This window comes from Podarcis cretensis (assembly GCF_951804945.1).
Source record: "Podarcis cretensis genome assembly, chromosome: 13".
Classification (NCBI taxonomy): Eukaryota; Metazoa; Chordata; class Lepidosauria; order Squamata; family Lacertidae; genus Podarcis; species Podarcis cretensis.
The window spans coordinates 33,253,937-33,280,088 of NC_137182.1; the positions used below are offsets into that span (position 1 = coordinate 33,253,937).

At 41.9% G+C, this 26,152-nt stretch overlaps 2 protein-coding genes across 12 annotated transcripts in view; one reads left to right on the top strand and one right to left on the bottom strand.

The window, feature by feature from the left end:
- Nucleotides 1-1,063: 1,063 nt before the first annotated feature.
- Nucleotides 1,064-15,117, bottom strand: LOC307201715 (uncharacterized protein). 9 transcript variants are annotated; one of them, XM_079951029.1, is made up of 13 exons: nt 14,701-15,115; nt 13,790-13,828; nt 11,763-12,056; nt 11,523-11,573; nt 10,044-10,070; nt 9,348-9,365; nt 8,524-8,595; nt 7,570-7,594; nt 6,514-6,539; nt 5,777-5,877; nt 5,219-5,314; nt 4,612-4,817; nt 1,064-1,211 (listed from the first exon to the last, which is right to left on the bottom strand). In XM_079951029.1, exons 1-12 carry the CDS (start codon nt 14,729-14,731, stop codon nt 4,806-4,808), a joined length of 792 nt encoding a protein of 263 aa, XP_079807155.1. In that variant the 5' UTR covers nt 14,732-15,115; the 3' UTR covers nt 1,064-1,211; nt 4,612-4,805. The 9 variants fall into 9 exon arrangements, with proteins under 9 accessions (XP_079807155.1, XP_079807160.1, XP_079807161.1 ...); XM_079951034.1 differs by lacking the exon at nt 14,701-15,115 and adding an exon at nt 5,573-5,641 and having other exon boundaries at nt 13,790-14,594; XM_079951035.1 differs by lacking the exon at nt 13,790-13,828 and having other exon boundaries at nt 14,701-15,117.
- Nucleotides 15,118-17,536: 2,419 nt separating this feature from the next.
- LOC307201449 (butyrophilin subfamily 3 member A1-like) overlaps nt 17,537-26,152 on the top strand; it is a 77,421-nt gene continuing 68,805 nt past the window's right edge. For 2 of the 3 annotated variants that reach the window (XR_013832713.1, XR_013832714.1), the window contains exons 1-4: nt 17,538-17,642; nt 19,120-19,222; nt 20,831-20,941; nt 22,841-22,897. Coding sequence is in view for 1 of the 3 variants with exons in the window: in XM_079950683.1 (XP_079806809.1) it covers nt 19,210-19,222; nt 20,831-20,941; nt 22,841-22,897 (181 nt within the window). In the remaining 2 variants the exon portion in view is untranslated. Of the gene's footprint in view, nt 17,643-19,119; nt 19,223-20,830; nt 20,942-22,840; nt 22,898-26,152 lie in introns of all 3 variants that reach the window. The other variant, XM_079950683.1, reaches the window with a different exon arrangement.

Below are 26,152 nucleotides of genomic sequence, written 5' to 3' on the forward strand. Positions count from 1 at the left end.
TGCAGCTTATTCAAGCACACAGCTCATTTATTCTAAATCACGATAGACCAGGCAATCCGAATTAATGCAGTGAATGTGTTTATTGCCTTGCTTGCTACAATACTACTTCTACCCTACTTCTGCTTCCTGTAGTTGTGCTGCTGTAGAGGCTCCATGGCGTTTATTCTCTCTGTGCTCCTCCTACTGGTTATTCCTCCTCTGGTCACTGCTGTGCACAACCTGTCTGTCTCCAGGCACTGCGGTCATCTGCAAGGGATTCCCATGTGGCGGGGTTAATGTTGGCAGCCTTCATGTCACATCTACAGACAGCACCTGAACCCTTGAACTGGTAAGCGGTGGCTTTGCAGGATGGCTCCACTGCCCCCAATGAGATCCGCTGATGGATACCTCTTACAGTAGTCTCCTGCTGGTGGAGAAGCCTATCGGCTCTCTTCACTGGTTGGAATCCAAGCCCGTCTGAAAATTCAGACAATCGCAAGCAGGCTTGGAAGCAGGACATTCCTGGGGGATGGACCACCAGATTTACCTCCTCACCATTATTAAGCTTGTTTGGTACTTGGATATTGTTGGTTTCCATTTTCGGTCCTGGACAGGAATTCTCCTACCAGGCCAATTGGCTCCCGTTTGGTGGTTTTCACCTACCTCATAGAAATTGCCACAACGTATGGCAATTTAGGCATTGAATAAATCTTAGTCTTGGCTGGAGGGGAGGTTGTAACCTTTGCCTACCCCTCCAAAGGAGAGGGTATGCTGTTAAAGGGATCTGGGAGGACTTGCTTCTGTCCAGAGGTCCAGGTGGGGGCTTGGGCCACAGCACTTCTCAAATTGGCGATCCCACGGCAGTATTCCTATTTGATGTATGTCATAGGACTCTTCTGGGCTGGAAGTCAACAGTTATACTCAATGCCTATACCAAACCTCTACATCTGTAATCCATAAAGTCATGGCCTTATTTGCCCCCAAATATGTTGTCCTGTCTGGTTATTCTATGTGGAGGTAGGGGGAGGGGGAGGGTAGGTGGAGCCTGAGCACGCAATTTCCTTGAAGAAACACACCAAGAAGCCCAAATCAAAATAATTTTAATTGAACAGTTATATTACTTAAGGTTATGACAAACCCCTTACTCTTAATTAACAGCTTATGTCTGTAGTTTATGTCTGTGGGCCTCTCCTTCCTGGGAACATACAAAGTTTCTGGTTAACATAATGAATCTGTATAATGAACAACACTAGAGAGTTCCAGAAAGACATCTACTTCTGCTTCATTGACTATGCAAAAGCCTTTGACTGTGTCTATCACAGCAAACTATGGCAAGTTCTTAAAGAAATGGGAGTGCCTGATCACCTCATCTGTCTCCTGAGAAATCTCTATGTGGGATAAGAAGCTACAGTTAGAACTGGATACGGAACAACTGATTGGTTCAAAATTGGGAAAGGAGTACGACTGTTGGAAGTTCAAGCCCTTCTCACGAGAAGCTGGCAGCAGTCCAGGCACCCAGCTTGAATTCCTGTTGACCTCCCTGGCTGCATTCCCCAGCAGACGCAGGCAAGGTCTCGATCGGCGATTCTTCTCAAACGTGAGAAGAACACACCCCTCTTTCCTGCCTCCCCCAGGCAGGGGAAAGAGATAGAAACGTATTTACATGCTTTTATTTCTGTCTTTGCAGCGTTACAGAAATCATGACTGCTCTCTCCATACTCCAGCAGTGTTGAAACTAAAACTTCCTGTACATCCTGTACAGCTCATATTACACTCTGAGGTAATTCCGGTGCTGCGCACTGTGAAATGACTGCCCCTCTGTTCCCACAGCAGTCCCAACATTCCCATCATGTTTACACTTCAAGCTAGGACTTTGCAGCTGCATTGCTTCATTATCGTAACATCCTCCCCCATAAGAATCAATGTGCGCTGCGAACATAGCTTGATCCAGAGAAGAAAACAAACAGTTGTTATACATATAACACTCCCCTGTTGTTTCAGTTCCACCCTTGGAACTACCCGCCACTGGTTTCCCCAGTGTACCTCTCTGGTTGTCTGACTTCCAAGGAATGAGTGCATCTGCATTACCTTGGCTAGGGAATGTAGTGTTACGCTTAGCAACTCCCTGTTGTGTCTTTGTCTCTGACTTAGACACAGCTTCAACCTGTCTTGAGTTGTTAACAATAGTAACACATGCGACAGCTGAGTTAGCAAACTCTTTTGAATACCTCTTGGTTGGTACACCCTTTGTAACTCTCTCGGACCTGCGTATGAGTTGCTGATCCTCTCTGCTCACTGGTTCAGTCTCAGGACTCTTTGGAGAATCAGTTCCAATAGTAAATAGTGGTTCGTCTTCCACCTGTGAAGGTCTAAGGTGTGAGATTTCCTCTCAATGACTGTCAACTGAGCTCTTTGAGCTATCACTGTCACTCTCAGTACCACTGTAGTCAGTAAAATCATCACCATCATCTGAATTGTCCTCAGTGGGAAATGTGTGAACAATTACTCTCTCCTGTTCAGGAGCACTCTCTAGAAATTTTGTGAGAATCACCTGACCAGATTCAGACAAAATTACTCTGTAGAGACCCTTTTCATAACCCACAAAAATGCCTTTGGCATTCTTTACTCCACCTGGAGCTTCAGTCCTGACTTGGGACCCAAAAACCTTAAAATGGGCTACAGAAGGTTTTGTGTGAAATAGCTTTTCAAAAGGAGAACATCCCAAACCTTTTGAAACCTTTCTCAACCACGTGTAACAAAAACACATTCGCGATTCCGCCCAAAACTCATGTGGCAAATGTGAACTCAGCAATTGTGCCTTCATCCCTTTTTGCAATTCTTTGTTCACTTGCACACAGACACTTTTGTTCCATGCTTCTGCTGAAACAGCAGTCTTGTGCCTTATTCCTTTCTTATCCAGGAAATCCTGAAAATCCTGTAAAAGAAAAACTGGCTTTTCATCTGTGAAAAGACAATCAATGTTAGCATCATGAACAGTTTTAACCTTGTCACAAAACTCTTTAAACCTTTCTAAGGCTTCTTGTGGTTTCTGCAATATGTAAATCCATACATAATGAGTGAAATAATCCACACACACAAGATAATATCTTGCATTGCCTCTAGATGGGGCTAGAGGACCAATCATATCAGCATACAATCGCTGAAATGCACTGGTAACTCTCGTCGCCTTCTGGACGTCTTTCGCCATACCTGCAAGAGAGATCATGTTAGATTCAGATGCATCACACTTTATGCAATCATTTTGATCAAAAGTCAACAAATACAGTCCATCTTTCTCTTTGGCAGAAAGATACAGCTCTCCATCTTTGTAGATTTTGCAGCTTTCTCTATCATAGGACAAAGTCAGTCCTTTCTTTGTGATCTGCGAAAAACACTCAGCAGATTGAACTTTAAATCAGGAACCAAATACACATTGTTAATAGTCAAGTTCAGACTTTCAAGATAAACAGTTCCAAATCCGGTCGCTTCCAGCTCCTGGCCATTGGCCTGTTTCACAGTGAAGCTTTGCTTCTTAAACGTTGAAAACAGTTCTCGGTGAGATGTCATGTGTTGCGTTGCTCCAGTGTCCAAAATAAAAGCGTTTTCCACTTCTGGTGTGGCTTTTAGTGCCATCAAAGCCTTTGCAGGTTTCACAGCAGTCCCAACATTCCCATCATGTTTACACTTCAAGCTAGGACTTTGCAGCTGCATTGCTTCATTATCGTAACAACGACAAGGCTGTATTTTGTCTCCCTGCTTATTTAACTTATATGCAGAATTCATCATGCGAAAGGCTGGGCTGGATGAATCCCTAGCCGGAATTAAGATTGCTGGAAGAAATATCAACAACCTCAGATATGCAGATGACACAACCTTGATGGCAGAAAGTGAGGAGGAATTAAAGAACCTTTTAATGAGGGTGAAAGAGGAGAGCGCAAAATATGGTCTGAAGCTCAACATCAAAAAAAACCCGAAGATCATGGCCACTGGGCCCATCACCTCCTGGCAAATAGAAGGGGAAGAAATGGAGGCAGTGAGAGATTTTACTTTCTCGGGCTCCATGATCACTACAGATGGTGACAGCAGTCACGAAATTAAAAGACGCCTGCTCCTTGGGAGAAAGGTGATGGCAAACCTGGACAGCATCTTAAAAAGCAGAGACATTACCTTGCCAACAAAGGTCCGTATAGTTAAAGCCATGGTTTTCCCAGTAGTGATGTATGGAAGTGAGAGCTGGACCATAAAGAAGGCTGATCGCCGAAGAATTGATGCTTTTGAATTATGGTGCTGGAGGAGACTCTTGAGAGTCCCATAGACTGCAAGAAGATCAAACGTATCCATTCTGAAGGAAATCAGCCCTGAGTGCTCACTGGAAGGACAGATTGTGAAGCTGAGGCTCCAATACTTTGGCCACCTCATGAGAAGAGAAGACTCCCTGGAAAAGACCCTGATGTTGGGAAAGATGGAGGGCACAAGGAGAAGGGGACGACAGAGGACGAGATGGTTGGACAGTGTTTTCGAAGCTACAAACATGAGTCTGACCAAACTGTGGGAGGCAGTGGAAGACAGGAGTGCCTGGCGTGCTCTGGTCCATGGGGTCACGAAGGGTCGGACATGACTAAACGACTAAACAACAACAATGAACAACATGAAAAATTCAAAAACTGTAAGACGCCTCACAGAATCTGCTGTAAAGAATTGGTAATCTTTGCATGCATAAGTTCAACATGCAGAATCTTCCATGCCGTAGAAATGTGAATACTTTTCAGGATATTGAGATTTAGGTTTTGGAGTAGTTTGTATTAGTTAAGCCCCACATCTGGAAATCATACTTCTTCCTAGGAAGCAAAACAGAAAAGAAAAGCACAAAATGAAACTCTGCCATACATATTTCTTATGAATAAATAAAATCTCAGGCATGTGGATAAAACATCAGCACGTGATTTCCACACACCAACTTTGCACCGACTCAATTAGAGATGTTCACAATAGGATATAACAGTGTTACCGAATCTCTTATCTATGGGCCTATTAGGCCCCCAAGTCCTTCCTATATGCCCTACACCTGACATCATATATAACGTCAGGTGTGGGGCAGATAAAGGCCAGGCTCTGCAACACCTGCAAAGCATTGCATACAGAGCTTTCCAAGATCAACACACAGCTATTCAAAAATAAATTGTGTTAAAAATTCATACATATAGATTAATTTTAGGGCATGATCTGAGTATATACTGACCTCATAGAACCTTCCCAGAGCAGGATGAGCTTCCTGTCTCTTCTTAAAGCTTACATGGCTATAGGTTGGATGCAAAATTCCTTTGGGTGCCTCTGCCTTGGGAGGAAAAAGTGCCAGATTATATTGGTGCTCTCCTCTTTGAAACACACCAAATGGTGTGTGTGAGTTGGGGATGGGGGAGACATAGAGGAGGAGTAACCAGTGAGAGGTAAACTACCACCAGCAAACAGGAGCATGCCAGCATGCAGATTTGGAATGCAATCCTATACATGTCCCAAGTGGGGATGGACAACAGGTAAATGCACACAGGATCACAACCTAAATTCACAAGAGTTGTAAAAATGAAACATCCACCGTTTCTATGTGAATGTGTAGATGCATGTCATAAACAAATGCAGCTGCTCAGTCAAGTCCAGTTTGGAGCTAAAAGAGATGGAAACATACGGAAGTACCCACAATGTACCAAATGGTCTGAAAAATACTGTTATAGGTTTGGGGGATCGGTCTGATGAGAATTGCTCTGCAATTCACCAAGACTGCAACATTACGCATACTCACCTGGCAGTAAATCCCACTGACCGGACTGAGGCTTATGTCTGAGTAAACATGCAAGGGATTCTGCTCTGATTCATCATTCAGTGAACCAACTGGTTGTCCTTCTGGGGAGAAAAGCAATACTGGGGTTAGCAGTAATAGTTAGGATGAAAACTATAAAACAATCTTTGACCCTGCCCAAACAGTGGTCTCTAATCTCATTCCCCCCTCAGCCTAGATTGTAACAGGGATAACAGGGATACAGGAGTACCAGTGATGGCACACTAATTCAAGGAAGGGTGCTCTACCATGCAAGAACCCATGTTTGGATTTTAAAGAGCAGGCCCTCTTCAATTTGGCATGTACTGGCCGCATTGGAAGGGGTGGGGATATCAAATATAGGAACCATGCTCTTTCCCACTGCATGTTAACTCCTTTTTCTTATGAGAGAGGGAAGTGGTAGTGGCAAGGAGGGCTCACAAGCTTATTAGGGAAGTTTTGACATGGTTGAACACCCGCTTGCATCAATCCAGTTCAGTATGGTCAATGATCATAGAGCAACATCTGGAGAGCCACAGCTCCCTACCACACAATTCTGCCCGTTCATGCTTCCCTTTGCAACATGAAGACATAAGGGAAATGCACAGTAGATTCAGCTGGCTTGCTTGTGAGCAAGCGTTAGACCTCACATCACTTGACTACATGCTCCAGTCTAGACAATACAGGAAGAGAAAGAGAGAGATGATAAAGCATATCCTTACGTGTTTGGTTTTCTCTTTTTGGATGTCTGTGGAAAGCAAAGATTTGTGAGATATATAAAGCTGGAGGGGCAGAGAGAAGTTCTTTAGTTTCAAATGTGTATGTGGACAGACATAAAAAGTTTAGAGAGTTGGTGTGAGTTTTAATTAGCTTCAATCTATTACTGTTTTAACTTTTTGTATACTTTAAATTATTGCTGTAAATTTTATTGTTTTATCTCTTTTGTAAACTCCTTTGAGGTTTTTTCTATAATCAAGCAGTACAGTGGTACCTTGGGTTTCATACGCTTTAGGTTACAGACTCCGCTAACCCATAAGTAGTACCTTGGGTTAAGAACTTTGCTTCAGGATGAGAACAGAAATCGTGCTTCGGTGGCGCGGCGGCAGCAGGAGGCCCCATTAGCTAAAGTGGTGCTTCAGGTTAAGAACAGTTTCAGGTTAAGAACGGACCTCCGGAACAAATTAAGTACTTAACCCGAGGTACCAATACAGTGGTATCTTAATGTATCTTGCAATAACATTCCAGCAGGCAACTTCATTTAAAGCCAAATTCTCTCTCTTCCCATGGAGAATCAGCTTCCCACACTTCCCTAAATCTACCTATGGGTGTTGTGCTCACAAAACAAGTATTAAAGAGTGGAAAGAAACTTAAGAGCCCCAGCTCAAGTGGAGAACAAACTGCCCCCATACAACATCTTGTCTGACCCTTCTTAAAAGAGCAGGCGCTTCACTATATTAACTCATTTTTAAAAATGACTGTCTGAATTTACCCATCAGGTTTTGCTACTTCTTCTCCAATTTTATTACTGTGAGGAATAGAGGAAGTTGTCTCTGCTTGCAAATGAGTACCCTAATTTCTATTTAACCCAGGAGAAGATATGAAAGCATTAGTTCCAGTTACGATATGAAGCAAGTTTAGGCATGACCGATATCCAGCAAAGAAACTGTTGCCCAGAATATGCTGTTCTAAAGAACAAAGGTGCTTTACTATATTTCCTGCATATAGAATCACACTTTACTGAATTGAAGGCATAATTATTAAAGTCTCATTACACCTACCTGGTTGCTCTCCATTGGATTATACCTGAGAGAGAGATACAGTGTACATTGGATCATCTTAGATCAATCTCTTCATAGCTGCTATGACATAACACCACAATTATAAGACACACTGAACCATAAGGCGGCAGACATAAATGGGGAAAATTCTGGACAGCTATTCAAAACTTGCCCCTCCCTGGGACATCATCCCACTTGTTCCTCCAATATCAGCAACAGTAGCGGTCATTCCTTCAACATGACATTTGTTCATTATATGTGCACACACCTTGCAGTGTGATTGCTGGAGTGGACATGCAGACAGCATGCAGGAACATTATTATGCATATGTTGCCCATCCAGGTGCAATCAAGCAATAAAATGAACGTGTGCACAGTGTCAAGACAGAGGCATCATCCACACCCACCACTGTCAGAGAAATAGACTGTGCAATAAGACTATACTGAAGTAAGTTGGTTGTAACATAAATCCTAGCAAGGCAGGATCGCAGAGGGTTTATTTTAGTAAAAGGTAAAGGTACCCCTGCCCGTACGGGCCAGTCTTGACAGACTCTGGGGTTGTGCGCCCATCTCACTTAAGAGGCCAGGGGCCAGCGCTGTCCGGAGACACTTCCGGGTCACGTGGCCAGCGTGACATCGCTGCTCTGGTGAGCCAGAGCCGCACATGGAAACGCCGTTTACCTTCCCGCTGGTAAGCGGTCCCTATTTATCTACTTGCACCCGGAGGTGCTTTCGAACTGCTAGGTTGGCAGGCGCTGGGACCGAGCAGCGGGAGCGCACCCCGCCGCAGGGATTCGAACCGCCGACCTTTCGATCGGCAAGTCCTAGGCACTGAGGCTTTAACCCACAGCGCCACCTGCGTCCCACCTGCGTCCCACCTGCGTCCCACAGCGCCACCTGCGTTATTTTAGTAGTTAGTTTTAATTATGATTGCTATATTTTGCTTGAACATTACCTCTTTTCTCCAGCACATAAAACAGTGCAGCACAGATAAAGATGGAAGCAGTTGTAATTCCAAATCCTAATGCCAAGGGCAGGAAAAAAATAATGAATGCATCAATCCACTTTATTCAAAGGATGGAAAAGCTAAGACAGCAAAAGGAAATGCGTTATACAATGGTGCATGCATAGTAAAGGTGGATACATCAAGCAACATTCAATGATAGTAAACCCTGAAAGTCTGAATTGCTAAAAAGAACAGTTTTTATTTTCATTTGTTAGATTTATATACTTCCCTTCATCAAAAGATCTCAGGGCAGTTCACAAGAAGCTGATTTGTCCAGATTTCTGAAATGTGGCATGGAGTACCCAAAGTTTGATTATTGTGATTTCAGACATGCTCACTGAAACATGCTTATGATACAGTGTGTCTGCTGCTGTGGAACTTATAACAGAGCAACTCATGGGAAAAGGGAGGTTTGCAAGTAAGAGTCTGGTAACAAGTAATAGATGTACTAGGCTTTGGGTTGGGGAAACCTCAGGTGCAAGGGCTAAATGTCTAGCCCTAGGGGTGTTCCCCAGGCCACAACCCTCGCCAGCCCTGCTTTGCACCCCCTTGAGTGATTCTTGGCTGCCTGGAATGTATTACTGAACTCTAATGCTTCTTGTCTGCCTTGGTTGTAGAGTCAGGTGTGTGTGCATAGAAAGATAAAATCCAAATGTGTTGTTCTGCCCACTTTTGCTTCTGGTTTCACCCACCAATGGCATGTGACCCTCAAAAAGTTGCCTCAAAGGGCATATGGCCACATTCAACCCTAGAATAGATTAAAAACTACTTACCTAAGGAAATTTCAAAACCTGTGAATTGAAAGCAAATGGGTTATACAAAAATTCTCTCTCTTTTTTTTTTACTTTTCAATTTGTATTGCCTTTTACAAATTTATAAGCAATCTCCCAGTCTCTGATCACTTAGGTTTTACAGTGGTACCTCGGGATGTGACCGGGATCCGTTCCGGAGCCCCGTTTGCATCCCGAATGGAATGCAAGACGCAATGGTGCGTCTGTGCATGCGTGTGTCACGTTCTGCCACTTCCGCGCATGTGCGTGACATCATTTTGAGCATCTGCGCATGTGCAAGCGGCAAAACCCGGAAGTAACGAACTCCGTTACTTCTGGGTTGCCGCGGAGCGCAACTCGAATGTGCTCAACCCGAAGCACATTCAACTCGAGATATGACTGTATAATCTATGGCTTCAAAATGACCTATATGATTTCTTTCCTTTTGAGATGAGAATCATCCCTTCCGATTCTTCCTGCTAGAGTATCATTGCATAAGGGATTCTGCATGGGGACTTCTCAGTGGCTTTCAGGAGCCCTGGAATAGATAGCAGTGCCTGCTGGGCTCTGTGATTCACAGGACTTTTGCATCTTCACCCAGTGATAGAACATCAATTCATCCAAAAGTCAAAGAAGGCCACAGGATTCTTACAGCAAGAATCCTGTGGCATTTAGGTTTTAGAGTAAAAACTCACTTACCTAAGGAACCTGCATTATTTGAGGCACCTGTGAATTGGATAAAAGTGCATAACTTTATAAATGTGAAAGATGTAATTGCATTTCTTACCACTTCTGCTGTAGCTGAGAATTCACTCTATTTCTATGGTGCTTGCAAAGGTATAATCACATAGGAGTTACTGCCTATTTGAAGATCAGCCAAGGTGTTAAAAATGATTCACATTTATTACAATATCATTTAGAGCAGCTGAAGGAAAGAAATGCCCTTTGTGCTTTCTGCATAGGAGGTACTGAACATAATGGGTTAGTTGCTGACTAATTTAGGTTGCATTCTTATACCTACTTACCTACTATACCTACTTACCTATACAATCAATAAACAGCAGAATCATAAGACTCTATCAAATACCTGGGGGAATAGTTCTATCCCAAAAACAAATGGATGTTAATGACGGTGCCAGGTTAACTTCACTGATGATGGGAGCTTTTGTCCAACAACTTCTGAAGGCTATCAGGTTAGGGAAGGCTGATTTATACCCGTATGACAGATTTAGCTGTGCCACTCTCTTACACTTTACCAGTATATTTAAATCTCTACTTCTAAAAACACTCTGTCTTTTGTTGTTGTGCAAGACTTTCCAGTAACTTCCCCTTTCCACCATCCATCTTTCAGATATACGGTTCTCAAAGGTTCCTTTAGAACTTTTATTTTCTTCACCTTTGCTCTATGGTATCATGACATGCCACGCACCCAGTAACTAACAAGGCTTTCAGCTAAACAGCTGGTGAAATCCAGCCTATGTGCTTATGTAAGATTTACAATAGGCAGCTCTAACGTGTATGTGACCTGTGGACTTGTTGGATATTGTTGGTAGGGTATATGTGTTTATCTATTACTAGAGCCACTTTATTTGAGGTTAAGAATGGACTCATTTCCTGCTCGGCTTGTTAAAGTATTATCATTGTCATTGTTTTGTATTTGAAGTTCAAACTTCATGATTCTACATATTTTGAAAGTGAAACAGGGCCACCCACATTTAAAGTAGTGGCTTCAGTGCACTCTGGGACTTCCCAGGTATGCAGAAGTGGGTATATTTTTTATAAAACATGAAATGAGAACTGAGACTATTTATTGGCTTCCAGGACCATGAGGCTGTCAAAGCCTCTTGAGCCCCTAACACTTTAAAGTATCCTGTAGGGAGAATTATGCTGGGATGACTAGCAGAAACTGTTCCCACATAAACAGCAGTAAAGGCAGGGCTGCGGGTAACAGACAGGGGCTGTTTCCCCTGAACCTAAGCATTCTGAAGGATGAGAAATACAAAGGTGTAATTTTCCTACTCACAAGCCCTAAACAGCACTATAAGCCTAATGTTAGGGGAGAGGTTTACCTTAGATTCTTTGCTGTGGCTTCTCACTTGTTACAGTCATTCCTTCTAATAAGGAGCTAGGATTGCCATGGCTCAGTTTGAGAGGAGAGTGCCTAATTAGCATAATTACCTGCATGTATCCTAAAATCTTCATTGAAGCCTGTTCTCCAAGTCCCCCTTTCTAAAAAATAAAAAAAAACCAGAAATGAGGAGGAGGAATCAGCAGCAATCAAAGTAGTTGAAGTCCGAAGGAAATAAACTCAAAGCATTTTGGGTAGCATTAATGTATCACAATAGAAAATTTCCATTCTTGATTCACCAAGAAAATTACAGTTTTCTATAAAAACTATTTCATTTGTAGTTTTCTTACCTGAAACATAAAGGTTCATGGCATCACTTGGAGAGGAATTATTCACCTGGTTGTTTTTATCCTTGTTCTGGTACATGCAAGAAAGCTGTCTTGTACTTGCTCTCAATATTTTATAAGAGAATTTATATAAAAATATTGCATCCTTTTGCTTCTGACTTTTGATTTCTACCCCGTCTTCACAGAGAATAATTCTGGTAAAAGGAGAGACTGGTGGTATTTGACACTTAACCAAAACTTCATCTGCTTCATCACTGGGTGAGGTTTCCAGAAATATGTTTGGTTTGGTAAGAGTACCTGTAGGAATGAGAAAACAACCCACTTAATTGCATACACATATGAAAGTTTGTGTAGCATTTGACTAGTTTATAATTTTCAGTCCATTTCCTGTGCCAGGAATCCATTAAAGCCAGTGTATATTTTTTTCCAGACAACTCATGATATTGTTGAACATAACACAGCATATTGTTTTGAAATTGCAAAATTCCAATCAATGGGGACTCCAGTCAGGATTTGTACTGTGGTGAGCAGCTCCTCTCATTGTTCTCTTCCCAAACATTCCTCTGGAGCTGCTATTTGCATCAGGAAGAAAGTTCCCATTCATACCAAATGGAAATTAGCTTCTAATGCAAATAGCAGCTATGCTATTTGCTAAGTGATATTGGGACCATGATGGGGCAGAAGGGTAAACTCCTTCTCCCTGTGTTCCACAATGGGAGCAACACTTACCTGGGGTGTGACAAGTCTGTTGCTTTGTGAGATGAATACCTTAGGTTTTTTTTTTTAACTTGAGTATGATTGTGTACCTTGAATTAGGACACAGCTGATATTACTAGCACTCCTCTAATAGTATATTGGCATTCACCTATATAGCTATGGTGCAAGAGTTCTTATTAATCAATACTAACTAGTCACGTGTTTCTAATAACCTCTTGCACTGCCATCAGCAGTATGAATGAATGAATCTTTATTTGCATCAGCCACCAGCCATTGCAATAAAACAAACAAAATGTGGTTTACAGAGGATAAAGGTAAATAGTCAAATAATGGATCTTATTCTAATTGCCCCAGCTAAAAACCTTGCAACCTTTGCTGTCAGCTGCTTATCTTGGTCTGCCAAGAGAAAGGACACTATAACAGTGGTTGGGTCCCCAGGAATGGACAATAATAGAGGAGTGATAACTGTACTTCTCCAATCTTTATAAAGAGTGCAAGTCAGAAGGACAAGAGCAGTATGAACTGCATGTGCTTGATGAAGTGGACTGTGCTCCACAAACACCTAGATAGATAATATATTCAGATTCCACTCTGTTAGAGGTTCACATAGTCAGTGCCATAGCATGGGTTGCCAGGTCCCAGGGCCATGTAGAGAGATGGAAATAGATGGAGTACACCTGTGCATTCAGCCGCCTAATGGCATCCACATCACCCAGGAGATCGCAGCCACAGAGATAAGAAGAGTCATTCCATTTTCAGCAGAGGTCACTTCTGGTTCGCATGGAGAAGCCGTTTTCAATGGAGCCCAGTGATAGAAGCACACAGCTGTGTTGAAGCAGTACCGGGTGTTGGAATTTTGCGCCCTTAACAATTTTGTGCCTGGGGCAACCACCCCTGTGCCCCACCATGCTACACCATTGCACATAATTCTGCTCATAAACAAGCTTCTCTAGCCTAAACTAGAAGTGTGCCAATCTGTTAAACATGTGTACATATAATTTGGTTCTTAGCTGCCTTTAAATATCTACATAGAGGGAAGGCCCTTTAAATATACTTCTACTGGATGAGCTATTTGCAAACCAAAAAACAATCCTTACAAAACTAAAGCTGTTTTTCCCGACTGTCTGTTTAGGGTCCAAGTCACATGTTACCCTTTTAAGAAGGCAGCACCCATTTCCCAAACTTCCCACACTTATATTAACAGGATAATAGGGGCAAAGAGGTGGTGTGGAAATAGCAGTGAGGTGGAAAAAGCATTTTTTTTTTTTTTTTGCAAAAAGGGCAACACCTCCCACAATGAGAGCAACACTTACCTGGGGTGGGACAAGTCTCTTGCCTTGTGAGATGAATACCTTTAAAAGTGAACATACTGTAGTAAGCTTTCAGTAGCAAGGAAATACTGATTTTGACCTCTTTGAAAGGCAGCAGTGTCATTCAGATGCATGAAACCTTGAGAATATTTAGATTTGCACTACAAATAAAGACTTACATTACTCTGAAATCACAACTCAATATATGATGCAAAAATACTGTGATATCATTTATTTTCCCATTATTATTTCCCATTACTATGCACTAAAATTAATATGAACATTTGGGGGAGTTTGGAATATGACACTGGAATGTTTGATCAAAGAGAGGAGAGTCAAAGTCCCATTTCTACAGTAGCACTTTTTAAAATAATTTTTATTTTTGTATTTTCTATTTTACATAAAAAATGAATTTTTTAAAAAACCATACAATCCCTTCTGACTTCCCTCTCCCCATTGTGGATCTTAATGTAATGATTTCCCCCTCTGCAACTCTATCATAACTCTATTTTTATAAATCCTTTAATCCATAGTTCAAATTGTTACTACAAGTTTTTTGTCAATCCTACCAATGTATGTAGTTGTTTACAACAGCTTTTCAAATAAATTATAAACTTTCCCCATCCTTTGTTAAATACCTCCTCACTACAGTAGCACTTTTGGAATCTCCACTCACAATTTTCCAGCAATTGCTTTTCGTATCCAAGTCCTTGGATGACTGACAACGATGGGAAAGAAATTTAGCAACTCTGTAAGAGTGGTTCTTTTTTCATAATAATCCCGACTATTATATAATTGCAGTTTTTAAAATGCTCCAAGCACCAATTGGCTAGATAAATTAAAATGATTCTTTATATTATATTATAAACCACTCCACTTTAAATGGATTCCCTGTTAACCCTTAATATACTCACAGCAAAGGCAGACCCCCAGCAGAAGTATCATTACACATATAGCAGCAGTTCCTCTTTGTGCAAACCGGACAGAGGTTTCTGCTGCTCACACAGCAATTCCTACGCTTCAGAATGAGATGCTTTGTGCGTAGCACAGCATTCCCTGTTCCTAATTTGCATGAAAGTTTGAAACAGAAGCAGTACACTTAATACGGATCTGCAGTTTATATGCCCTGTACCACACAATAACCTTTGCCAACTACATATAAAATAGAGACATCTACGCTGGCTTGGTCACGTCTACAGAATGGAAATGGCAGTATCTCTAAGGATGTGCTCTGGAGGGAGCTGTCTTCAGGCACCAGGTCCATTGACAGACCAACTCTGCATTACAAAGATGTCTGCAAACATGGCATGAAGGATGGCAACATTGACCCCACCATGTGGGAATCCTTGATTTTCCTGGGAGTAAGCCCCATTGAATTCAGTACTGCTTACTTGTGGATGGACACACAGTTGCTTGCACTGTTTACTGACAAGCTCCCCCTCCTCCTCATCGCATGGCAAGGTTCCCCCCCCCCGGTTGAATAAAGACACCAGTATTTAAAGTTAATGGGCTAAAAAAGGCAACAACTTTATTGGTTACAGATGATGAGCGGTATTGGCTTAGGCATTGGATTTAACTGACTATATCTGACTCCAGCCTGTCTGCAGGGAGTCTGGAAAGGGTTAATCACCAGTAGGGGGAGTCCTGCTGATGCACATCAACTAGGAGCTCCCTCAGGGGTCACTGATAGGGGTCGTTCCTTAGACCCTAACCTCCCTAGGCTTCAGACAGGGCCTCCCCCCTGAATCCTTTAATGGAATACCCTTCAATATGCGGGGCAGGTGATGATGCTACCTCCCCTCTTCTCTTCTCCAGAAATATTCCAATGCCTAACTGCCACTCGAGCCAAAAGGCTCACTGCCAATACCCTCACACCTGCAACAAATTCCTAATGCCATCAATTATATCATCCAGCCAAACATCATTTCCTGCATTGGAAAGATGCATGCCATCTTCACGGTAGAGGGACACCTTGCTGAACTTAATGGTGGGGTGCTCGATAACCCGACCATTCAGTGCTACCACTCTATGAGCCACCAAACGGTACAATAGTTTCCTGCCTTTGTTTATCGCAATAGGGCAATGACAGTTTTGCCACACACGCCTCTCCAGCAGCGATGACCAAAATACACATTTGCTTGCACTGTTTACCGACAAGCTCCCCCTCCCCCTCATTCTCACGCCACAAAAACAGGAATCACTTTCAAGGTTTGGTATAATGCAGAACTCACCCATTCGGGTATAGTGGCACTCTGAGATAAAAGTTTTAGGATAGGTAGCAGTTTAGGCACAATGACCCAACCTCCCATTTCATCATAAGGTGGCCAGTTAAATTTCCCACTTTCCATTTTCCTATTGTGGCACAGAAGCAGCCCATCTCAAAGCCCCCATCCAACTAATCTCTGCCTTTTTATCACAGGGAGTGGGGCAGGAAGCAAGCAAAGAGATAACCTCCTTTTAAAGAAACACTTCCGTTTTTAAATGGAGGGGAGCTGTTTAGGGGAAACCAGCAACGTAAACACCAGAAAATGCACATAAAACACTCCCCCCTCGATGTTTTTTGCTGGCAGAGGAGTCAGAGCCTCAGAGGGAAGAAGCAGCAGCACATTAGGAAGTGGAGGATTGGGGGAACACATGTGTGAGAAATAAAGGAGTGAGGGGAGAATTGGGGAGAGGTCAGGGGTAAGGAGGAGAGAACGGGGAACATAATGAGGAGAAAGCAGAAGGTGCATGGAAGAGGCCAGCCATAGAGCACCTTGGCCTAGTGATTCCTGCCTAGGAATGGCGGAAGAATTCAATTCAATTTGTATTTAAAGGCGAACCTACCAAATTCATGCTTTCTGAAACAATGTCAGAACCACAGCACGGGCATCCTTTGAAATTCACACTGCTCCAAATTTTGCCATGCAATTCTCCAGACAAATAATGTGTACAAAAACGCTAACACTGAGGTAAAGTGTGAATACAAATACATATATATTAGTGAAGATAACATTAGAATGTTCTTTGATGCTGTCCTGGCTTCTGCTTCATGGGTTTCTTGTCCTGGGCTGGTTGGCTGCATCTGCCCAAGCCAGGCAGTCTCTGAGGGCACAAGAAAACATTCATGCCTCAGGCATGGTCAGTCAGGGACAGTGTTTTCCTGGCAGGTGAGGAAGTTTGAAGAGAGCCTTGGAGTAACAGTGCCTTCTACATTTGTAGTGTTGCAGTGAGAAAATGGCAAGTTAAATTTCTTTTTCCAGCTCTCCATATAATATTACTCCTAATCAATTAAAAAAACAAGTTATCAAAAATGTCCCAATGTACTTGATAAACTACTGAGTACAATTTGACACGAGGATAACATATCTGGAGAGTTGGGGCAAGGGTCAGATCCAATCCTTAGAAAAAAGGACCCCTTAGGTAAACTAATTTAGGTTCTTCTAACTGTTCCTGAACTATTCTCATCATCATCATCCATACTGGCCGGAACTGATGAAAGTTGAACTGCTGCAACATGTGGAGAGCCACAGCACAGTGTCTGCAATTTGCAAATGTGCACACAGGCCCAGGCAGCTCTCTGTTCAAACACAAGCTACCCAACAGAATGACAGGTGGTTTCTGCTAGCATATTTTCTCAGTTACAAACCAGTTTCATGTGTGTCAGAGGGAGTTCTTGCAAACAAAGGTATTTGTACAATAGCTGGATGATTAATATGTAACTAATCCTTAGGTTTTCCTGGTCAATGTTCAAGTCATGTTGCACATTATGATCTCTCTACTCTCACTTTCATTTGTGCCACAACAACCTGCGTGTCAAATGCAATTCTCATTTCAGGGACTGAACTTTGGGATTACTTCTGATGCTCAAGAAAAGGTACATTTCCTTTGTTGCTTTTCTCTTTCCAAGTAATATGAAAATGGGTGATATATGGTTTAAAAGTGGGGTGGGCAGTGAGCAGTTCATGAAATATTTTTGGATTCTGACCTGTTTCTTTGTCTCCCTCCCATTATATGCAAATTAGTTCACACACCCTTGGATATTAAATTGTGTCACTGATTGAACTTTTCCCCTCCTGGTAGTTTCTGGGACTCAAAAAACCATGGTTTCAATAAAAAATGCAAGGTACATTTTTAGCACTTGACAAGGTAATAGATTGTATTATAATTCTACTGGGAAAATTGTTAAATGTGGTCATAGGCGCCGACTCCATGGGGCCTGAGCGGGCTCTCGACCCATCAACAATCTCGCGGGGCTGGCGTCAGCCCCACGAGAAGCGGGCATTCCCCCTAGCTCATTAATATTCACCGCCCACGGCGGCAGCCAATCGGCTGTCGCAAAGGGCGGGCCCTCACAGGTTCACTTAAGGTCGGGGCAGCCCGGGGCTCGCCCCTTTCGTTCCCCCAGCAGCAGCGGTTTGGAGGTCTTGGGCCCCCCCAATATTTTTTATAAGTCGGTATGGGCCCCCACCCCCCCAATATTTTTTATAAGTCGGCGCCCCTGAATGTGGTTATGGTTATATACTCTGGTTGTATACGCATCACTGCCTTAAAATGCAGCTATGTCATTCTTTTTCTCATTTCAGTTTGAAGCTGGTCTGAGGGAAAAAAACACATCAAAATGCAGCTTTTCATAAGGAAGTTCAGGGTAGATCTATTTTGTGGTTAAGGTTTCATGCACACGGCTTTTCACACCGTCTGTGGGAGTGCACTGGCTGCAGAGTAATCATCAGATGTGTACCAGCCTTGTTGCACTATTTGTGTCAGTGACCTCTTGTTTGTAAAATGGGTTGTGTTTGTCTTATTTTTGCTTATATAGTGGTGCCTCGGGTTACAGATGCTTCAGGTTACAGACTCCACTAACCCAGAAATAGTACCTCCAGTTAAGAACTTTGCTTCAGGATGAGAACTGAAATTGTGCTCCGGCGGTGCGGCGGCAGCGGGATGCCCCATTAACTAAAGAGGTACCTCAGGTTAAGCACAGTTTCAGGTTAAGAGCGGACCTCCAGAACAAATTAAGTTCTTAACCCGAGGTACCACTGTACTATTTTCTTAAAAGATGGAGATGATTGAGATTATGGTGGTGATTTTATATAAAAAAAGCTTTCCCCACCTTTCTTATAGCAGTTCATCCTCAGTGAAAGGTCAGTCCCAGAAATTTTTGATCCCTCTGAAACAGCCTGTTAGAAAGGCAGATAGCTGTGGTAGTTACAGTTATACAAAACAGGTTAAATGTGCTCTTCCTTAATTTTGAATCAGGTGGGCTGTTTTTGCATTTGCATGAATGTTACAGAAAGCCATTTCATGTTATTGGCACATATTTATTTTTGCTGGCATTGCTGCTGTTATTTCAGATCAGAACAGCTTGAAGAGGAACAAGAGACTTGGCTCTCACGGAATGTACAATTTTTGCTTCCTTCTGTGCTGTAATCCTGGGAACACCAATGTCTTTATTAGGTAAAAGGTTCAGAGAAACACCAGAAATGTGCTGTGTTGTCATAGACTTGGTAACGTAGTTAAATGCAGGCTATGAACCAGAACTTCATATGTGCTTGAGGCTCCTATTGCTTCATAGCTGATGGATTCCTACAAATTAATGGGCCTTTCCCCCACCTCCCATAATTCTGATCAAGGAACCCTTACATGTATATATCAGGTTACCAGAATCAGGAAACCTGTGACTGCTTTCAGGGCTATGCACCTATTACAGATGCTAAGGGTATCCAAGCAACTAAATCTATACCTTTTTGTAGTTCAGGATCAACTTTAAATCTCATTAAAACACATCAGGAACTTTAAACTTTTTTTAAAAAGTGTTTATTTGTGACTTCCTGTTGAAGTCATTAAGAGACAAAATACAAACTACATTATTCACATAAACATATTCAAAACTTGAGCTTATACAGGCCTCATTTCATCTGAAGACAAAGCAGCTGCAGTGTTTCATATCACAATCTAGATTATGAGGGGAGGGAACAGGACTTGCCAACTCCTTCCCAACCAGACCTGAAGGTGTTTTTTGCAGCATCTTCAGGAACAAACAGCACCAATGGGAGGGGTGGGGACTCAAGGATAAACTGTTTTGAAGTCCTTGATCTAGAGCACATTCTGGATTATTTACATGGCTGCATTATTTACAGAATTAAAAAAACCCTCATTTTGAACTTTTTTGGGGGTAAAAAAATATGAAGAACACAACCTGAAAAGAAATATCTAAGGCAAGACATTTCCTACAGCCAACCATCAGCAAGTTAGAATTAGTGAAGAGGGCAAGGATCTGGAGCTGAGCCCAACAGACAGATAAAACAAAACTGTCTACAACTGCTGGCCACAGCAACTGAAGCCAACTGCAGCAACTGCAGTAAGATAGGCCCACAATACCTCACAAGACTGCTCTGCAACTCACATGGAGTCCACATATCACAAGGGGCCACAAGACACCCATTCTGATAGGGCCTTCCCATACTTTGAAAAGGAATTGAACCTGGAGATAATAAATAGATTATACTAGGCCAGCTTTTGTAAGGAAAAATATGTGTATTAGGAAAAATCCACAAGAATCTGCACAAATTCGTGTGCTGAATATCTATCTATATATCTCTAGTTCTCCAAAACAAACTGATGAGAAAATGGGCCAAATGGGAGATTAGAGAAATGAGAAATGAGAAACTAAGAGACATGAGTCTGTCATTAGCCACGGTCCACATATTTAAACATGCAATGCCCCAAAATGTGAGACATGGTAAAATCTATTGGGATGAGCATGCTAAGTCCTCAGCAAAGACATTTGCTTCTGCCTGGGCCGAGCTGTTATACTCTGTTAAGTGTCCCATATAACTGATACACTGAAAATGAAAATATGGGGCAATGCAGCCTAGAAAGATGTAATTCATTTACTACGTACCTTCTTTGTTGTGTTTTTAATATTCTGTTAGGAGCTGCACAGAGTGGCTGGGGAAACCCAGCCAGATGGGCAGGGTATAAATGAGTGAATAAATTAATAATAATAATAATAATAATAATAATAATAATAATAACAACTTTTTTGACATTTCTGTTTTGCAGAAAACTCTCCCTCATATTGCTCTGCTTGGACCTCTGTTTCCTGGGCACTGCTTGCAGTAGCCATCATATTTATTTTTGCTTTCATTGCCACATTGATTTGTTTAATTAAAGGTAAATATATGTTTGATAAAAGGAGTGGGATTTCTTCAATTTCCCCTTTGTTTACAGGTGGGAAATCATGGTTAGGTCTTTAAGTTTAGTTTCAGAAGTTGTTAACGAACCCTCAAAATGATGCCATAAATGTTTCAGAGGGAGAATGCAGAAGTATTCACCATGAGGAAATTGCATCTTCTTTTAAAACTTGCCTCTCTTTTTTAAAAGATGTTCTGAAGCTAGGGGCTGGGATAGGAATTCCTATTCCAGTTCACTTATTGGTTTGCCAAAATGACTCCCCTCGCAAATATCTTGTCCCTTTCATTCATGTTGCATTGTGAGCTTGGTCAAAATGCTTCTCAGATTTGGCTCAACCTGTGCAGCAAAATTAATGAATATGAAATATTTCATGAAAATAAGGAAACGCTTTTGTTTTAGGTGCATTTGTGTCATCCATTGTTTCTCTGATTTTTAAAATACATCAATGACTCTTATTTTGAAGGACCCGGTTTTGCAAAGTATTGTAAGCTCCCACTCAGTTTCAATTACAAATATTTACCATATTTTTCGCTCTATAGGATGTACTTTTTCTCCTCCAAAAATTAAGGGGAAATGTTTGTGTTTCCTATGGAGTGAATGCAGGCTCCTTGGCTTCAGCGAAAGCAACGTGAAGCCTCCAAAGCGCAGAGGGAGCACTCCCTCCGCACTACGGAGGCTACGCGTTGCTTTTGCTGAAACCTGGACCGACCCCTCTCACTCTCCAGGCTTCAGGGATAGGCGCCTGAAGCCTTTGGAGCGCAGCGGGACCTCGTGTTGCGCTCCAAAGGCTTCGGGTTCCTTTTGCTGAAGCTGGGAGCGCAAGACTCTCCCAGCTTCAGCGAAAGGAACCCGAAGCCTTTGGAGCGCAGTGCGAGGTCCCGCTGCACTCCAAAGGCTTTGGGTGGCTATCCCTGAAGCCTTTGGAGCGTAGCGGGACCTCACGCTGTGCTCCAAAGGCTTCGGGGTTAGCTGTGCAAAGCCTCCGCAGGGCAGCGGGGTGCCTTTACCCCACTGCCCTGCCTTTACCCCACTGCCCTGCGGAGGCTTCAAAGGCTGTCCCCAAAGCTGCGCAGCGCTCCGTCTCGCTGTTCTAGCTTGGGGTTAGTGGCGTAAAGCCTCCGCCCTCTGGAGGCTTGGCGGGCTGTCCCAGAAGCCTCTGCAGGGCACGGGGATGAAGGCTTCCCTTGCCCTGCGGAGGCTTCGCGCAAAGCTAGACCAGCTATCCCAGCACCTATCCCAGAAGCCAAAACAGCAAGAGGCTATCCCAGAAGCCAGATCCCTCTTGCTGTTCTGGCTTCTGGGATTCAGATTTCCCCCCCCCCTTGTTTCCTCCCCCCCAACTAGGTGTGTCCTATCGTCTGGTGCATCCTATAGAGCGAAAAATACGGTATCTGGTATCCCTGTTTGGTATTTGTTTCTGATTCTCCCTCAAGGAGCTTTGTGGCTCAGTCCCACTTCGCCTTGTTGCCCCTTCCTTACACCTACAGTCCACATATCCCCCAGGCTGAATTGCCTCTCCCAGTTCAGCTCCATGCTGAAGACAACCAAACTACAGGCCTGTTTGTTCCCTTCAGCTTTAAAACTCCAAGGCTTGTGCCTGTGCATCTGCACAACCCTCATCCTTGGCTATTTTGAGGCAGGTTGGGCGAAGGCTGAGGGGAGGAATAGGATGGCTAACCTGTCTTTTCTCTACCACTTTTGGAGAAATGTGCCTCCCTTTGCTCTTCTGCATTTAGACTACCAGGATTCTCAGATGTGGCACACACTCTTAAAAATATAGCATAATAATAGCTACTTTCTCATCCTGTATTAGTAATGGAAAACATAGAGCCCATTTCACCCATAAACATGCATTGCCTTTCTGTGTTCCTTTTCCAGAGAAATGTAAGAATTCACAAAGTAGATATGGTGAAGAAAGCAGAAGAATAATACCAGGTGAGGTTCCTGCTTGAGTTAATCGAATGATTTGCTTCTGGATATTTATGCATGTACATTTATGCTTTAAAGCACTGAAAACCAGCACTGTTGTACAGTGATTAAAGCTAAAGCAAAGCTGTGCATGCAAACTTCCATTCAGATTTGAAAAGAAAGTACCATTACAAGGAAGTGTTATAGGGATAGGAGGATTAGTACTGAAAAAAAGGCAGAGGAATTGTTGTGGTTAGGAAGGGGGCTGGGGGCGAGCAGGCAATGATTCAGATGCACCTGATCCAATCTCCCCAGACCAACGTTGTTCGTCACAGTACACCTTCTGAATCCAAATCCTCTCAGGCATTTTAGTGCTGATGAGGGAATTTCCTCTTGCCAATGAAAGGAACTTTAGTGGAGGGAATTGGATGGTGTACAGCACAGGACATATTATCCTCCCGGCTGAACTGCCTCTCTTGCTTCTGCTGCATATTGAAGACAAGCAAACCACAGGCCGGTTTGTTTTCTTCAGCTTTATGAATTCCCAAGTCCATACTGACTGAGGGCTTGTACCTGTGCAGCTGCACACTCCTCATTTTGAGCCAGGTTGGGGCAAGGCTGAGGGAAGGAATAGGAGGTCTACCTGTCCTTTGGGAGGACAAAAAGCAAAACTGATAGTAAACAATTTAATAACAGAAAATATTGAAATTACAAAAGGTACAAGACAAGGGTGCTCACTATCACCATTATTATTCAAATTTGTACTGGAAGTCTTCCTAAGGACAATAAGGAGAAATGAAAAAATAAAAGGAATTTCAGTCGGTCGAAAGGAACTAAAGTGAAAGCCTTTGCAGATGACTTGGTATTAACAATAGAAGAAACGTTAACCAGTGCTAAAGAAGTATTAGAAGAGATAGAACAATTCGGGCATGTAGCAGGTTTTAAATTGAACAAAAAGAAAACTAAAATGGTAGTTAAAAATATGAAACAAGACTTGGTGGATATGTTGCAGCAACAGATTTGCATAGAAGCTGTCAAAAAAGTTAAATATTTAGGAATATGGTTAAGATAAAAGAATATAGACCTTTTCCAGAATAATTATACACTGGTGTGGAATGGAATTAAAAGAGACCTGGAAATATAGGGAAGGATTTCTGACATTAAAATGAATGTGCTACCAAAGATGTTATTTTTATATCAAGCAATTTCAAAAATCAAGGGGGCAGCATTTTTTAAGGAATGGCAGAAGATGGTTTCAAGTTATATCTGGCAGGGGAAGAAACCAAGAATTCAATATACGGTAAGTTGTTAACAAATGCTAAAGAAAGAGGGGGCTTCACCCTGCCAGACTTGAAATTGTATTATGAAGCATCTTGCCTCTATTGGTTAAAGGAATAGATGTTGTTAGAAAATTCAGATTTGTTGGATTTGGAGGGTTATGATAATAGATTTGGTTGGCACGCATATTTATGGTATAACAAGACAAAAGTCCATATGAGGCATCTAATCATAAGCTTGCATTTTTATTAAAGCTTATATGTTTAATCAGGGCTTGTATTTTAAAAATGAGCTTAAAGATCTTCAAATGTTTCATGCCAGGCAAAAGACCAGCTGCCTAAGAACCTTGGCAATGTTTTTCTCCTAGACAAGGGGCCCCCCTGATTTATAGCAGAAAACAATTCTCAAAGTCGTAAAAAGGGAATTACAGGCTGAGAGCCAAGGTTACACTGACCCTACAAATTAAGGGTGGATAAATAGTAAAATGAGCCATATCTTCTTCCTAAGGTTAAAAAGGTCAAGAGCAGTGAAAAAGCAACTGGTCTGGCTGGCAGAAACAGAGCATTTTTGGGAAGTCTTTTCTAAAGCTGTTTCTTTCTTAAACTAAGATCCTTTTAAGATTTCTTTTCCTTTTAAAAGGTTATTTATGTATTAAATATATTAGTTTAAATATAATTATGCAAAGGATTTAAGAAATGCTAGATTCTTATTTCATATAGTTGTAAGAGTTGTAACTATCCTGAAATTAAGTCAGCCACCAGCCCCCCCCCTTGCCAGACAGGAGACGCCATCGAGCACTCCTGATATATGGTTGTCAGGCCTTTTGTTTAGAAACCTTCAAATGAAGGAGATCTCTCAATGTTGATGTGAACTCAAAATCCTTGACATATGCTTAAGATAAAAATTCAAGATTAACCATCTGTTTTGGAAGGCAATAGGGCAAGGAGGGCAAGAGGTGAGCTGGTAATTAAGATTCCTTGTTGAGACACATGTAAGATATATTACTACTTATTTGTCATTTATAGATAGAAGAATATATAGCTTTTTGATTCCCATAAAAGGGCAAGAAGGAAATGGGTGTATCTTTTGTGATTGGTTCTAGCAAATAGCCAATAGGAATTTCAACCAGGCTGATTGGACAGAGGCAGCCACAGGAGGAGCAAGGGGGCTGGATTAAGGAAATATAAGTGCTGGCCAGAATGGCAAGAGGCCAGGCCAGAGCTTGGTAACCATATACCACTGTGCCTCATATTTATTTGTCTGACAAATAAATTACTATTTTAATTTCTCTATTGCTGCGTTGAATATTTCATTCCAGCTAAGCGTTAACCACAAGCAGGGTGCTACACATAAAGGATTTGGTAACCATATATTCCGAAGATCTCTATTTGAAATATGGAATAGGTATAAACACCTAGTAGAACAGACAAATATGAGTAAAAATTGGGTCACGTATGAAAAATTAATACAAAAGGAAGGAAGTAAATGGAAACTGAAACCCTATGAAGAGGTTAAAGGATATGATTGGCTGCACTATTGCAAAGTCGATGAAATGTTTAAACAGGTTTTGAAGGAAAAAGGATTTGATTATAATAAATCAAAATTTTGAAATAGAAATATTGAATAATGATTATAAAATTTTGTCTAAAATGTATAAATTGCTGCTCAAATGGCATTTGAAAGATAAAGAGGTAAAGTCGGTTATGATACATTGGGCCAAAGATTTTGGGTATAATATACAGTTAAAAGATTGGGAAAAACTGTAGAAAGAAAGATTAAAATTTACTGCTCGCAATGCAAAGAAATGTAATGAAAATTATGTATAGGTGGTATATCACCCCTGTGAAATTAGCTAAAATGTATAAAATAAGTAATAAATGTTGGGAATGTAAAGAAAAAGAAGGAACTTTTAACCACATGTGGTAGGAATGTAAGAAAGTGAAAAAGTTCTGGGAGATGATATACAATGAGATGAAAAAGATGTTAAAATATACATTTACTAAA